This window comes from Chenopodium album, chromosome 5 (assembly GCF_948465745.1).
Source record: "Chenopodium album chromosome 5, dcCheAlbu1.1, whole genome shotgun sequence".
Classification (NCBI taxonomy): domain Eukaryota; kingdom Viridiplantae; phylum Streptophyta; class Magnoliopsida; order Caryophyllales; family Amaranthaceae; genus Chenopodium; species Chenopodium album.
The window spans coordinates 8665637-8679028 of record NC_137838.1 but is presented as its reverse complement, the minus strand read 5'-3'; the positions used below and the strand labels follow the sequence as shown (position 1 = coordinate 8679028).

Genomic DNA, 13392 nt, shown 5'->3' with positions numbered 1-13392 from the left:
GGACTCTTCCTCAAGTTTCCCCCTATTTCTCTAGAAAGGTCTTTTTTTTTTGTTATATGAATAGAAAGTTTTCATAAAGTTTTATTGTACGGAGGTTACTTATTCTAGGGTTATTCGGTCGGTCTGGGTTAACTCATCCGGATGTTACTTGATCGGTTAAGAGTAACTCAGTCAAGGATTACCCGCTCAACGTTTTGGTATGTATCAAACAACTACATGATGTAGTCATCCACGTAGAAAACACGATACTTTTTACTAAGTATTTACTTCATACGTAGTATTTGTTTTATGTACTAGATATAGAAATACTAAACGTAGTGATTGAAAATCAATTACATATTACTAAAAGCGAATCTAAGCGGACACTGAGCAATATATTATAAAAAAAATTTCCCGCCAAAATTACTTTCTACAAATAAATTATTGCTTTGCATCTAGATTATGACTTTTATTTTATATAATTCTAAAGTAAACTTCCTAAACTATCAACTTGCACTATGACTTTGTTCATATTTACTTAATTTCAGTTCAGTTCAGTTCAGCTCAGCTTCAATCAGTTCAGTTCAGTTCAGCTCCTAATTTCCCTCTCATAAAATATTCATTTCAGCTCAAATTCAGTTCAGTTCAGCTCCAATCAGTTCAGTTCAGTTCAACTCAGCTCAGTAAATGTGAACATGCCATGAATAACTATTACATATAAATATTTTTTATTATATGTTTGCAGTGTTTTAATATATTTCATGCGTTTTTATACTTGGTCAAACGATTTATTTATTTTTTGTATAATTATTACTCCTTATATTTTTATTATAATTATTCAACATCGGTGCATTAGTTTACTACTAGAGTAAAAGATAATACTCTGTAACTATGAACAACAATATTGGGCTTAAAGTTTGATATGGAGTACGTGCGGTTGAGATAGGAGTAGAGTGTGAATTTAGCCGTTTCCTAGTCTATGGATCAAAAACATAGTTTTATGATGAATGAGCCAAAAATCTTGAGTAAAAAAAAAAATATGACTTTAGGTCATTAGATAGTTCATCATATGAGATTCTTAATTTCTCTATAATTTTTCGTTGTTAACAAGTTTCATTGTTGCCATTTAAGATTTTCATCCAACAATTATCACCTACGATAAGAGCAAATTACCAGCTATATTAGTCTTAATCTTGGGCACTCGGCAAAACAGTACACTACAGTGCAAGAACAGCTTTGAACCTCAAACTGATTAGGTACATTCAAATAACAACCCAAAATGGTTTCTGGCAGTATTCATTAACCAGAGAGAACCAAAGCATCAAGAGTGAAATCAGGACTGAAGACAGGCACAGCAGCCTCTGGCAGAGTACAACTTAAAGGCGACCGATGACAGCCTCCACTTCAGATGGAGAATACAAGTGGTAGGTTGGGGAGACCTTTGCAATGTCGACATTGTTTGGAGTCACCTAACAAGAAAAAAAAAAATTGGAACACTAAATATATGCACTTGCCACAACTCAAACAAAACATAGATCAGGAAAATAGCACTACCTTTTCCTCCATAACCTGCTTCAAAATGGAAAGCGCTATAGTCTCAGCTTCTTCGAAAGTTAAATCCTGCAATGGGAAGCAGAGGCATGTTTATGCTATGTAAGATTGAGACATAAAGAATAATCAAAATCATTAACACTAATGTGACCAAAGTTATTTAAAAACAAGACATCGTTTTCTCATTCTCTGGGTATCAGGGCGTTAAGAGTGGAAGTCCTCAGCTTACTGAGTATATATTTCTATATAATTTACAAAAATCTGCCCGTACTTTTCCATTTCCTTTAGCCTATTTTACCATAAAAGCTGCAACCAATAGTTCAATTTGCTTATTAATTTTCTATTATGGAGCATTTGCAGTTACCTAATTATGTTGTGGAAAGATAAAACAGAGGAAGTTCCTTCGAGTAATGCTTTCCTAGCTTTTATAAGGGTTTTGTGGCTACAGAAGATTAATTATTCCAAACTAGATGCACTGAATATGGAATAGCGTAGAAAGGGGTGGTTTGCCTTGCTCCTTTTGATGCCACTCAAGACCTAGTATGACAACCCAGGAAGGAGGAATCATTAGTTCTTCAAAAAGGACTTCTGATCACACATTAAAGGAGAAGTAGCTTAGGAGATCCCTTAGGAATCACATACCCTTTGACATAAGAGTGATTCAAAGCCCCTTATTTTTTTTCCTGTAGTTAAGTAGAAGCTCATAGTGAGAAGAAGCATTTAGGCAAGAAGAGCTTTTTCTACACTCTACAAGTCTTCGACTCTTTGCTGCTTTAATTCCCTTCCTTGCTATATAACTTCCCAATCAGCCAACCTTTGGTGACATAAAGTTCCCAAAAGTCAATGGAAACAAAGTGACTCCCAGCTCAATCCTTGATAATTCTCATAGGTCAATCCTGACAGGGAAAAGGATTGGAAGGTTTTACAGAGACATGGCTTTCTGGTGGATCCGTGAACTGAAAGAAAGGAGAGAATTTCAAACAAGAATTCTTCTGAATTTCTGATCATTACTTACAAGATTCTCTCGTTTTCTATACTTTTGTTCAGGCTTTTTTAGTGATCTTACAGATTTACAGATTGATGCCTTCTTGTAACTTCAAAATTCTTCATAATTATAGTCACATTTTTCTCTTCAACGAATTTGGAAATGTATATCATGTTTTGTGAATATTCAATTCTGACAGACAAAGGATCAAAATAATTGCATACATATAAACAGTAAAATATACCTTTCGATATTGCTCCTGCAAGGAACTATCAGCACCTTCAGAACCAGAACCAATAGCCTTTGCACTGCATTGCCAGAATGTACCAGAAGGATCTGTGTGATACCTACATACAGAGATGAGCAGTATGTTTAAGATCCAGATAGACAACCCCCTAAAGCCACCAGAACTATAGGCAAAGTGAAGTTCTATAAAACTGGCATTTAGGAAAAGGTTGGAGCTCATTAAATTTCAACAAATTTTGACTTACAAGCTTGGTCCATTTTCATCATGACCTGCAATGAGGAGAGATACACCAAAAGGACGAGACTGCACAAACACACAATCCATTAAAAACAGATGAGTGACCATTAAATATTTAGGTAGTTGAAAACTCAACTCTTGACATGAAAACTTGAAAAATCAAACCACTACGAGAGGGTGGGAGCTATCTGCACTATACAGAATGAAAAACATAGGTTTCATGTAAATGTAGAGTTTTGCATGTTTTGAACTAGATCCTACCACTGTATTTTACTTACAGAAAATAGAGTCTCCTTTAAAAACAATAAACAAGAGTAATGAATAGCAATTGGGAATTCCAACCAAATGACTTACCATCGACTCTTCGTCTCCTTCCCCAAAACGAAGAGCTAAATCACATAAAGCCTGTGTAGTTGACTCAACAGTCATTGGTTCACCGTAAGAGAACCTATGATTCTGTTGCATATTGAGTTGACACCAAGAACAACCAAAAATAAAGAAATCAGTCACCCCATGCAACACTAATATGCAAAGCCAAATTATAGTAACAAAGCTTCAAAAGTACCTGGGTCTCCACTCGTGCATGCTCAACAAGTGTGCGAGCATCAGCAATCAATCCACTCATGGCACATCCTATATGGTCGTCAATTTCCATGATTTTTTCTACACTGCTAGGCTCCTAAGGGAAAGAAGAAACAAAGATTTGAGGTATTCATTTGAGTACCATGCAAAACAACTACACTAGGTGATTCTGCCTCAAACGATTGATGAAATTTAGCATCAGCATACACTTTGCTTTTTCATGAGCCAAGAACAGTTTTCAGGAGGGTCGAGTTGTGATTCTTTACTCTACATGTGATGCTGAAATCATAAGAACAAATGCAGTTTCCTTGTAAACTTTGAAACAGGACAAAAATTAATGGGACCATAAGATAAGGTTGCTCAACTAGCTACCAGAATCAGAAGGCAAGGCCAGCCTCAAAATGTTTTCACCAATGAAATTCACACATTAGAATAACATTTGACCAAATGTCTATCAGAAATTATTAACGCAGTGCAAGGGACTAGCTATCAAGTGACAAAATAAATAAATAAATAAATAAATAAATAAAAGAGTTGACCATTTTTTGTATAAATTCAGACAGCTAGAAAAGGAAGAGGTGCTAATTTCAGAAGGAATAGATACCAGCAATGGAGATGTGATACGTTTTTCCACAACAAGCACAACACCTTCCTTGGTCTTTATCCCAATCGCAGTAGAACCCAGCTGCATTTTGGCAAGACAATGGAGTTTCCAAGTTAGCTATAAAAATCTTCTATAATCACCCCCCACCCCACCCCACTCCAACACACACACACACAAAATAAGTAAAATAAAATATCACACATAGCACGAAAGCTGTAAAAATGAACAGTATACCTTGATAGCCTCAATAGCATACTCAACCTGAAACAACCGACCTTCTGGTGAGAATGTATTGACTCCTCTGTCATACTCAGTCCTTAATTCAAAGCATGCAACAGAAAAGTGTCAGCATAAGTCTTATCATAGAAATTGTTGAAGGCATATAGTTGTAATTTCTAGCCATCCAATTGGTCCAAAAATAGATTTGTAGACAGAGATTGATTTTACCTGGTGAGAAACATCTTGATTAGGTGAAATCAACTATCTGAACCCAAGACGAAAGTGGGGATCAGTGCAAACGTTCAAAATTTTTTGCAAATATAACAACCTTAATATAAAATTCCATTCAATATCAATAGTTAGCTATTAATCCATATTCCATTCAATGTCAATATTTGTATTCAAAGTTGCGAAATGTTTTGACTTTAATCTAATTAAACATCTAATATGATCAAACAGTACAGTTGGGGCATAGAAGTTGTATTCAATTATGCAATACGTATAATTAACACCCAAATTCCAATTAAGTTTGGCAATGCCATACATATTGACAAGCTCTACTACTCCCAAACTCGTCCTCAAAAAATCTTTCATCATCCTTTTTTCAAGTCAAAGCACCAACCATCAAAGACCAATTTATAACTACTCAAATCTATCAGAACATACTATCAACTAAACAAACAAATCTGACGCAAAATAATCCCCAATTAACTTTTTCATCACCCCCTCTTGACGAATAATACTCTCCACAAATAGCCCACCACAGCGTAAAGTTATCATGAAATCCATATAAACCTATACCATCCTTTAAAAATGCCAACTAACAATAGTACCAAAACATGCAACATTGCCAAATCGCGATGATAATAACATTCTTCCATCCAATTAAAGAATGGAAAACTTTTGTATACACCCGGTTTTCAGTAATTTACTGTACATCGGGTACACTTTTGTCAGATTTAGTGTCACTTTTATCAAATTTAGTGTCACTTTTGTCAAATTTATCAATAAAGCATAAATAACTCATATATATCAAGGTAACTTTTATGCGTTTTAGTGTAACTTTTGCATATTTTATTGTCACTTTATAACAGATGTTGAGTAATTTACTGAACATCCGTTTTATTTAAAAGTTTGTGTTAAAGAATCTACAAAATAGTAAGTGCTCTTGGTAGCTCATATATAACACTAAACAAATACCAAAAATCTAACCCCTCCTTCCTCAAGTCCTCAACCATCTGTATCACAATATAAGCTAATTGAACCCTACATTCGAAAGGCTTAAGCTCGAAACTGTAAGCTGGGTATTTTTCTTTGACCCTTTTCAACTCCAGCTGTTATAATGACTCAGGAGGCTATATTTTACATAATAGTCACTTCAAAACCAGATTTTGCACACACATTAAACCCTAATTTTGGATTAAAAATAGTTAAATTTGTGTTCAGATTCAAACAACCCCAGAACCAAAAAAATAAAAATCAATAGAACACTAAGCAAAAGCCCTAATTTTGGGGATAGTCGAACTTAGCAAGCAAAATTAAAACACATTTTTATGCAATTAAACCTAAAAAATTATTCAATCAATTAAAAGCATCGAATTGCAGGATTAAATATATGAAATATATGGAACAAAAACAATCGACAAATTGAAACATTACATTTTAATTAGAAATTCGAAAATCTTAGGAAATTAAAAGTTGATATACACTCAAAAAAAATCAAACTTACCTTAATATTGAGATGCAAGCGATGAAATCGAGAGAGATAGGGAGAGTAGAAAGATTGATGAACACTGATTTGCCGCTTTCTTGTGCTTCACTCTTAAAAATGAAAATCAAAACATTTTGTTTTATTTTTACTCGTATTTTACTACTCCCTTTATTTATCAGTTGAAATGACCCTATTACCCTTAATTTACAATTTTTTTACATCAAACTCACAACACATCCTAGCCGTCCATCTCCCTCCTTCAGTCTACCCCACATCCTAGCCGTACATCCTAAAACACACAAAACCCTGTGACAAATTATTTACTCATCATCTCCTCCATTCAACCGTAATTCTCCATTGAAGCACCTTCCGAGTTTTCTGAGGTAATTTTTTTTTTTAAAGCATCGAATATCAATTTCACAATCTAGGGTTTATCGTTCATGTAATTAGTATTGAACTATTCCATTCTAAATTTCCCTTATTTTTGTACAATTCTCATGGTGTAATTGCGTAGTAATTGAATTTCGTAGCTTTTGATTTGTAGTGTACTTGTGATCGCGTTGTTTGTTTCAATATGTACGATTTTTCGATTTTCATGTATGATTTGTTTTTTTTTTTTCACTTTATAGTGACAAAAATTCATGAATTTACGTATATAATTTATATGATTACAAATTTCTGTTCAGGGTTGATTAGAAGGTTGTAACAATGGAATTATCGATTCTCATGTATGATTTGATTGTTTTTCTACTTTATAGTGACAAATTCATGAATTTACATGCATAGTTTTATGATTATAGATTTCTGTTTAGGGTTGATTAAAAGGTTGTAACAATGGAATTGTCGATTTTTATGTATGATTTGATTTTTTTTTCTATTTTATAATGAAAATTCATGAATTTACATACATAATTTATATGATTATAAATAATTTATATGATTATAAATTTCTGAAGGTTGTAGCAATGGTGCAGTATAATCTAAAGAAAATAACTGTGGTTCCAAATGGGAAAGAAATGATAGACATTGTTCTATCGAGAACGCAACGACAAACCCCAACGGTTGTCCACAAAGGCTATTCAATCTCTCGTCTTAGGGATTTTTACAAGAGGAAAGTAAAATACACACAACAGAATTTTCAGGAAAAGTTGTCTGCTATTATTGATGAGTTCCCTAGGCTCGACGATATCCACCCTTTTTACGGGGATCTTCTCCATGTTCTTTACAACAAGGATCATTACAAGCTTGCCCTTGGGCAAGTGAATACTGCTAGGAATCTGATTTCGAAGATTACTAAGGATTATGTTAAGCTGTTGAATTATGGTGATTCGTTGTACAGATGTAAGTGTCTGAAAGTTGCTGCTCTTGGTCGAATGTGCACTGTGATGAAAAGAATCAGCCATAGTTTGGCTTATCTTGAACGAGTTAGGCAGCACATGGCAAGGTTGCCTTCTATGACCCTAACACAAGAACTATTTTAATTTGTGGTTACCCCAATGTGGGGAAGAGTTCGTTCATGAATAAGATTACTAAGGCTGATGTAGATTTCCAGCCTTATGCATTTACAACTAAGTCACTCTTTGTGGGTCATACAGATTACAAGTATTTGAGGTATCAAGTGATTGATACCCCTGGGATTCTGGACCGACCATTTGAAGATAGAAATATTATTGAGATGTGCAGTATCACTGCTCTTGCGCATCTCCGAGCTGCAGTCCTCTTCTTTTTGGACATTTCTGGATCATGTGGATATTCTATTGCCCAGCAAGCTGCACTCTTTCACAGTATCAAGTCTCTTTTCATGAATAAGCCTTTGATCATAGTGTGCAACAAGACCGATTTGCTGTCATTTGATAATATTCCCGAGGAAGACAAGAAGTTGGTCATGGAAATGAAAGCTGAGGCTCTGAAAACGGTGGTAGGTCAGGGAGAAGAGGGAGTTCTTCTATCCATGAGTACTCTGACCGAAGAAGGGGTTACTGCAGTGAAGAATGCGGCTTGTGACAGGCTGTTGGATCAGAGGGTTGAACTGAAGATGAAGTCTAAGAAAATAAATGACTGCTTGAACCGTTTCCATGTGGCTGTTCCAAAGGCCCGAGACCAGAAGGAAAGACCAACTTGCATACCTCTTGGGGTTCTTGAAGCCAAGGCCAAGGAAGCAGCAGAAAATGCAGAGAAAGAACAAAGAATAACTGAAAGGCAGTTAGAGGTTGAGAATGGTGGTGCTGGTGTTTACCCTGCTAGCTTGAAGAAGCATTATATCTTGGCAGATGATGAATGGAAAGAAGACATTATGCCAGAATTTCTTGATGGGCACAATGTTTATGACTTTATTGATCCTGATATCTTGCATAGGCTTGAAGAGTTGGAGAGAGAAGCAGATGAGTCTGAGGAAGACTTTGAGATGGATGGTGAAGAGTTGACAGCAGAAGAGAAAGAGGCACTGGCCGCAATCAGGAAAAAGAAAGGCTTGCTCATTGGAGAACACAGATTGAAAAAGAGCACTGCTGGGAGCAGACCTATTGTGCCGAGGAAGTTTGATAAGGATAGGAAGTTTACAACCAAGAGAATGGGAAGGCAATTAACAAAACTGGGAATCGACCCTTCTGCAGCAATTGACAGAGCTCGTAGCAAGTCAAGGGGTCGAAAGAGGCAGAGGTCATCAGATATGGGAGAAGGTGATGCTATGGGTGTGGATACTGAGCAATCCAACAAGAAACTGCGTTCTGCATCTCAATCCAGGTCTAGGTCCAGATCACGACCACCACTTGGTGAACTTGTACAAGGAGAAGGATTCAAGGACTCGCTCCAGAAGGGGAAAGCTATTAAACTTGCCAAGAAATCTGTCAACAAAAGGAACAAAGATGCTCGTAAGGGAGAAGGAGATAGAGTCATTCCTAACCTCAAACCTAAACATCTTTTCTCTGGGAAGCGCTCCATTGGTAAAACTGATCGACGTTAGGTCTTTTCTGGTCCTTTAGACCTTTACCGAGTCATTCCAAATTTTGTTGGTTAATAATTGGATTTCTGTTATTTGTGCTTGATTATTTTTGTTTATTTTCAATATGTAAGACAATTTTTCCAACTGTTTAATTATACCCTTTTTTAATCAACTCTTTTTCATTTCCACACAAATTCTACAGTAGATGCACATTATATAGTATACTACAGGTACAAACGGATGTATAATTATCTTCTCTGAGCTATTGCACCTGTTTTTCTCGAGTTGAATGGTTTTGAGGCAGTGGTGGAATCGAGGGGAGGCTAGGCCGGCATCTATAGCCCGAATCTGTTTATACATTGTATCAGTTTCTCTTTGTCCCTTGACAAATGTTAAAAACGTGTCTTTAAATTTTCTTGTTTAACCAGACCAAAGCCAGCATTCATCAGTGCCTTCATCACCTGTTGTCTGTTGATTCAAAAAGTGGATTTGGTTTTGCTACAATTGTCCGGAGAGCTGCATCTGTTGCTTCTGTTGCTCTTAATAGGCTTATACAGCAGCTTCAAATAATTCAGATGATAAGATGTTGCCTCTTAACTGCTCTTTAATGTCTGTATCATTGCCTTGGGAATGCATTGCACATGATCTTTTGTTTTAAGGTAGCAGTTTATGAAAATTGATATTATTGTGCACTTAAGCGCTGCAAGTTTCTTTACTTACAAGTGAATGTATTCTAGCTTTGCTGGTCTTTTTACATTAGATTTATCTTATCAATGTGCTGCCTTTTCTTATACATTTCCTTGCTCTGTATTCATCAAAATCAGGGTGGTCCTCCGGTGAGCATGTGATATTTTATCTTGCTGAGTAGAAGATGCACATGCAATACTGTCAATTACACAATTTGCAGACTATTCCAGATGCAGTGCCAAACTGAAGATGATTGTGTTGAGCTTGTGAGGATGCTTCCATCCAAGGAGATTTCTCTTCTTGATTAGGCCATCAAATTGATGGCTGATGTTGTTCGAGAAGAACAGTACAATAAAATGAATGCTTACAACATTGCTATGGTGTTTGCTCCATATATGACACAGGTACATCAATCACATCCACCCCTTTAGATTGAAATAGTAGTAAACTGTATTGATTTGATTCCTATTTTGTCGAAAACTGAGTTTTGCGACCATTATTTGACTTTGGTATCTCTCTATAAATACGTGTGAGAACTGATTTTTTAAGTATATTAATTTAATTTAACAGCTTTTATTTGTTTAAATTTTGGAATAATAGTCAGGTAATAGTAATACTAATTCATAGGCCTAACAAGTTCATATTAGGCCTATACTCGGATTATTTACACAATGGAGGAGAGGGGAGAAAGATAGAGTGCTGTCAATATCTATTTAGTACCCTAAACTGTTACTGCTAAATGCAGACCTGAAAACGGCGTGATAGCAAAATCAGTTAATCCTAATTTGCTTGTATTTTTGGCTGAAATCGAGCATCAGAAAGTCTTCTACTTTGATTATGATTATGTGAAATCGAACCCCTCATTACACTTTACAGTTGGAGTAACTGATTTTTCTATCACGACTTTTTCAGGTCTGTGTTTAGCAGTAACAGTAGGTGCCTCAACAGGCTGGCCCTGATTTTTCATCTCAGTTACAATATGTTGTTCATAGTCGAGGGCAGAGAACAGACTGAGGAACTTCTAGAGCAAAGACTATGATGTTGAAATAAGCCGCCTATGAAGCTGCACCACTGGTGCACGACTCAACCATGTATGTAGCCATTTTTCTGAAGGACTGCTGTAAGAAAAAAAATTTGAAACATTTATTTAATGAAATAGGAAGGTAGGAGAGAAAAATATGATTATGGAGATAACTTCGATCCTCCTTAGGCACCTACAGCTTTAAGGTTTGGTTGGGTAAGAGGCTTGGTGTTCATGCAATAGGAATCATCATTAATAATAGTTGATGTAGAGTCTGAGTCCAGTAAGTAAATCCCGATTCTTCTGGACTTTATATTGGGCAATTGTGATCCAAACATGCAATATAGTTTGTGCTATCTGGTAGAAAATCAGCTGGTTGTAAATCTTTTTGCTATCTGTAATGAATTATATGCAATCTGACCCTTTTGCCTCTTTTTTCAGGTATAATGAAACGTTCTTTATTTGAAGCCCGTGAAGAGCAAAATGGAATGGATATTAGCTCAGAGGTATCCCATGTTGAGGTGCATTCCAATAAATCCTCCTTTTCTATCAGTTCTCCTTATTTGTAGTATTGTACATTCTATGAGGTGACCTTGCATTATGCTTTGTTTTCCTGATGATCTAATTCTGTTGCCACTCTTCCCTCTTTGCATCAAGATAGCACTCATTGTTTGATACTTCGATGTATTATATTAACTCTCTTTACTATTTTGCACTATGATTGCAAAATAGTATAAAATCTTGAGTATGACATGGAATATTTAATATCTTGTAGAAGATTTAATTATAATAATGTGCTCCAGTGGGCTTTAAGGGTGTTGAGATTGAAGCTGAAGAGAAGGAATGGTCTGAAGTAAAAACAAAGCATGAACTTGCTGCTTGATTTTGGCTTCGAAGGTACTGCTGATTGCTGTCACGCTATCACCTGGCTTAAAATGGTGATGGGTAAGGGGTTTCTATCTCTTTATTACATGAAGATTTATGATTGTGAAGGTGCTGTTTTGGGTTGCTGCCATTGTTCGGAGAGTATGAGATTTGTTCTCTTTGGTGATAATGGTACGATGGATGAACCTGAGTTCTGTTGCTGGCCTTTGCTTTATTACCATATTTGGCTTGTTTACTTGATATTGTGTGTTCTTTTGATTGTTGGGATTGCCTATGTAATTTTTTTCCTCTCTCATGATATATGGGCAGTTCTGATTTTGTAGTATTGAATCAGTTTTGGCTGCAAATTGACAAGGCGACTCGTCTTCTTAGGCAGATAGTCTCTATAACTAGCTTAGTATAATGCCTTCTCTTAGCCTAATTGAGAATAAATGCCTTGCTTTTCAGGTTTTCATTTAGTTTCTTTTCTAGTCTGCATCTTTGTATGTCCTTACAGATTTTGATTCCTTGATCACTTTCAGCTCGTGTGCAATGGAGCAGAGTCAATTTACTTGAAGGGGAGATATTCAGAATTTTGATATAGGATAGTGGAAAAGAGGAGAGTGAGAGAGAGCATACAACCTATAATAAACTTAAGATAGGTTTTCTTATAAGAGGTGTATGTATTACGCAACCAAACTCCCAAGCAAATAGGCAATCAAATAAATATTCTATGACCTATGCAAAACCTTTAGGGGGTGTTTGGTAAATGGAAATAATAATCCCTAATCTTTGTAAACCCATGTTTGGTTGGTGGGAATTAAAAAAAAAAAACACGGGAATGGGCTTGGGAATATTTAGGTTGTATTCCCTACATTTTATTACTTGGGGGGAGGGGAAATTCACTAAATCGTTAAAAAGACAATATTACTCCTATTTTGTGGCATATGTTTTAATATGCAATATGATAATAAGGGCAATCTAGTAAATTTTGCTTTTAATCCCTCTATTATTCCCACATACCAAACATAGGATTTAAAATTTCTCAATCTTATTTCCAAAATATGCCAAACAAGGGATTGAGATTATTTCATTAATTCCCACCTATTAATTCTCATTCCCACCCTATATTTCCCAAATTCCCAATCTCATTTGCCAAACGCCCCGTTAAGGATAGGTCAGAGTTTGGGCGAATGAATGGCAGAGGATCAAATTGAAAAAAGTTACTGCGTAATTGAAATTTGCAAACATATAGAAGACGAATGAGTTCTTTCGTAAAACAATCCAAAGAACAACTTATACTACGTACTCTCTCCGTCCCATATTATAGTTCTTGTTTGTGTTTTTCACGGTATTCTAGAAATAGGAGGAGAAAGTGGATAAAGTACTACGTATATTAATAAAAATGAAAAATACAACCATAGACAAAAGTTAGAGATAGAAAGTGGAAAAAAATACAAAGCATGTGCAAAATTCAACGGTAAATTAAGAAGTACAATAAATTAAATTAAAAAAGTAAGGGTATAATGGTATTTACATACTATTCAAAAATAGAAAAAGAAACAATATTTTGAATCTCTAAAATAGAAAAACAAGAAATATATTATGAGATGGGAGTATATAATTTTAGTTTAGTTAAAGAATAACTTTGAAGTAATTGTTTAGTAAACATAGCTTATAATAATCATAAACTTGTTAATTAACACGTAATAAAGAAGCATTAAAAACGTTTTTCCTAAATATTTTTTGCAAAAATAGGACTGT

The 13392-nt window shown here is 35.4% G+C and overlaps 1 protein-coding gene and 1 pseudogene across 3 annotated transcripts; one reads left to right on the top strand and one right to left on the bottom strand.

The window, feature by feature from the left end:
* Positions 1 to 1037: 1037 nt before the first annotated feature.
* Positions 1038 to 7791, bottom strand: LOC145631795 (proteasome subunit alpha type-5-like). Of its 2 annotated transcripts, none has more exons than XM_081683972.1 (10): positions 7781 to 7791; positions 4633 to 4671; positions 4420 to 4501; positions 4186 to 4266; positions 3565 to 3678; positions 3354 to 3455; positions 3007 to 3065; positions 2760 to 2862; positions 1534 to 1599; positions 1038 to 1448 (listed from the first exon to the last, which is right to left on the bottom strand). In XM_081683972.1, exons 2-10 carry the CDS (start codon positions 4644 to 4646, stop codon positions 1356 to 1358), a joined length of 714 nt encoding a protein of 237 aa, XP_081540098.1. In that variant the 5' UTR covers positions 4647 to 4671; positions 7781 to 7791; the 3' UTR covers positions 1038 to 1355. The 2 variants fall into 2 exon arrangements, with proteins under 2 accessions (XP_081540098.1, XP_081540097.1); XM_081683971.1 differs by lacking the exon at positions 7781 to 7791 and adding an exon at positions 6134 to 6255 and having other exon boundaries at positions 4633 to 4669.
* Positions 6466 to 9228, top strand: LOC145631794 (nucleolar GTP-binding protein 1 pseudogene; annotated as a pseudogene). Its single transcript, XR_014112425.1, has 2 exons — positions 6466 to 6498; positions 7072 to 9228. The product of XR_014112425.1 is annotated as a nucleolar GTP-binding protein 1 pseudogene (transcript).
* Positions 9229 to 13392: the final 4164 nt, after the last annotated feature.

What these genes read in the sequence shown, in the direction of transcription:
- LOC145631795 (XM_081683972.1), bottom strand. An exon ending in GTATCACATCTCCATTGCTG is followed by an intron (nt 3,679 to 4,185) that starts GTATCTATTCCT and finishes TCTTTCCCTTAG; the next exon opens with GAGCCTAGCAGTGTAGAAAA. An exon ending in GATGAAAATGGACCAAGCTT is followed by an intron (nt 2,863 to 3,006) that starts GTAAGTCAAAAT and finishes CTCTGTATGTAG; the next exon opens with GTATCACACAGATCCTTCTG.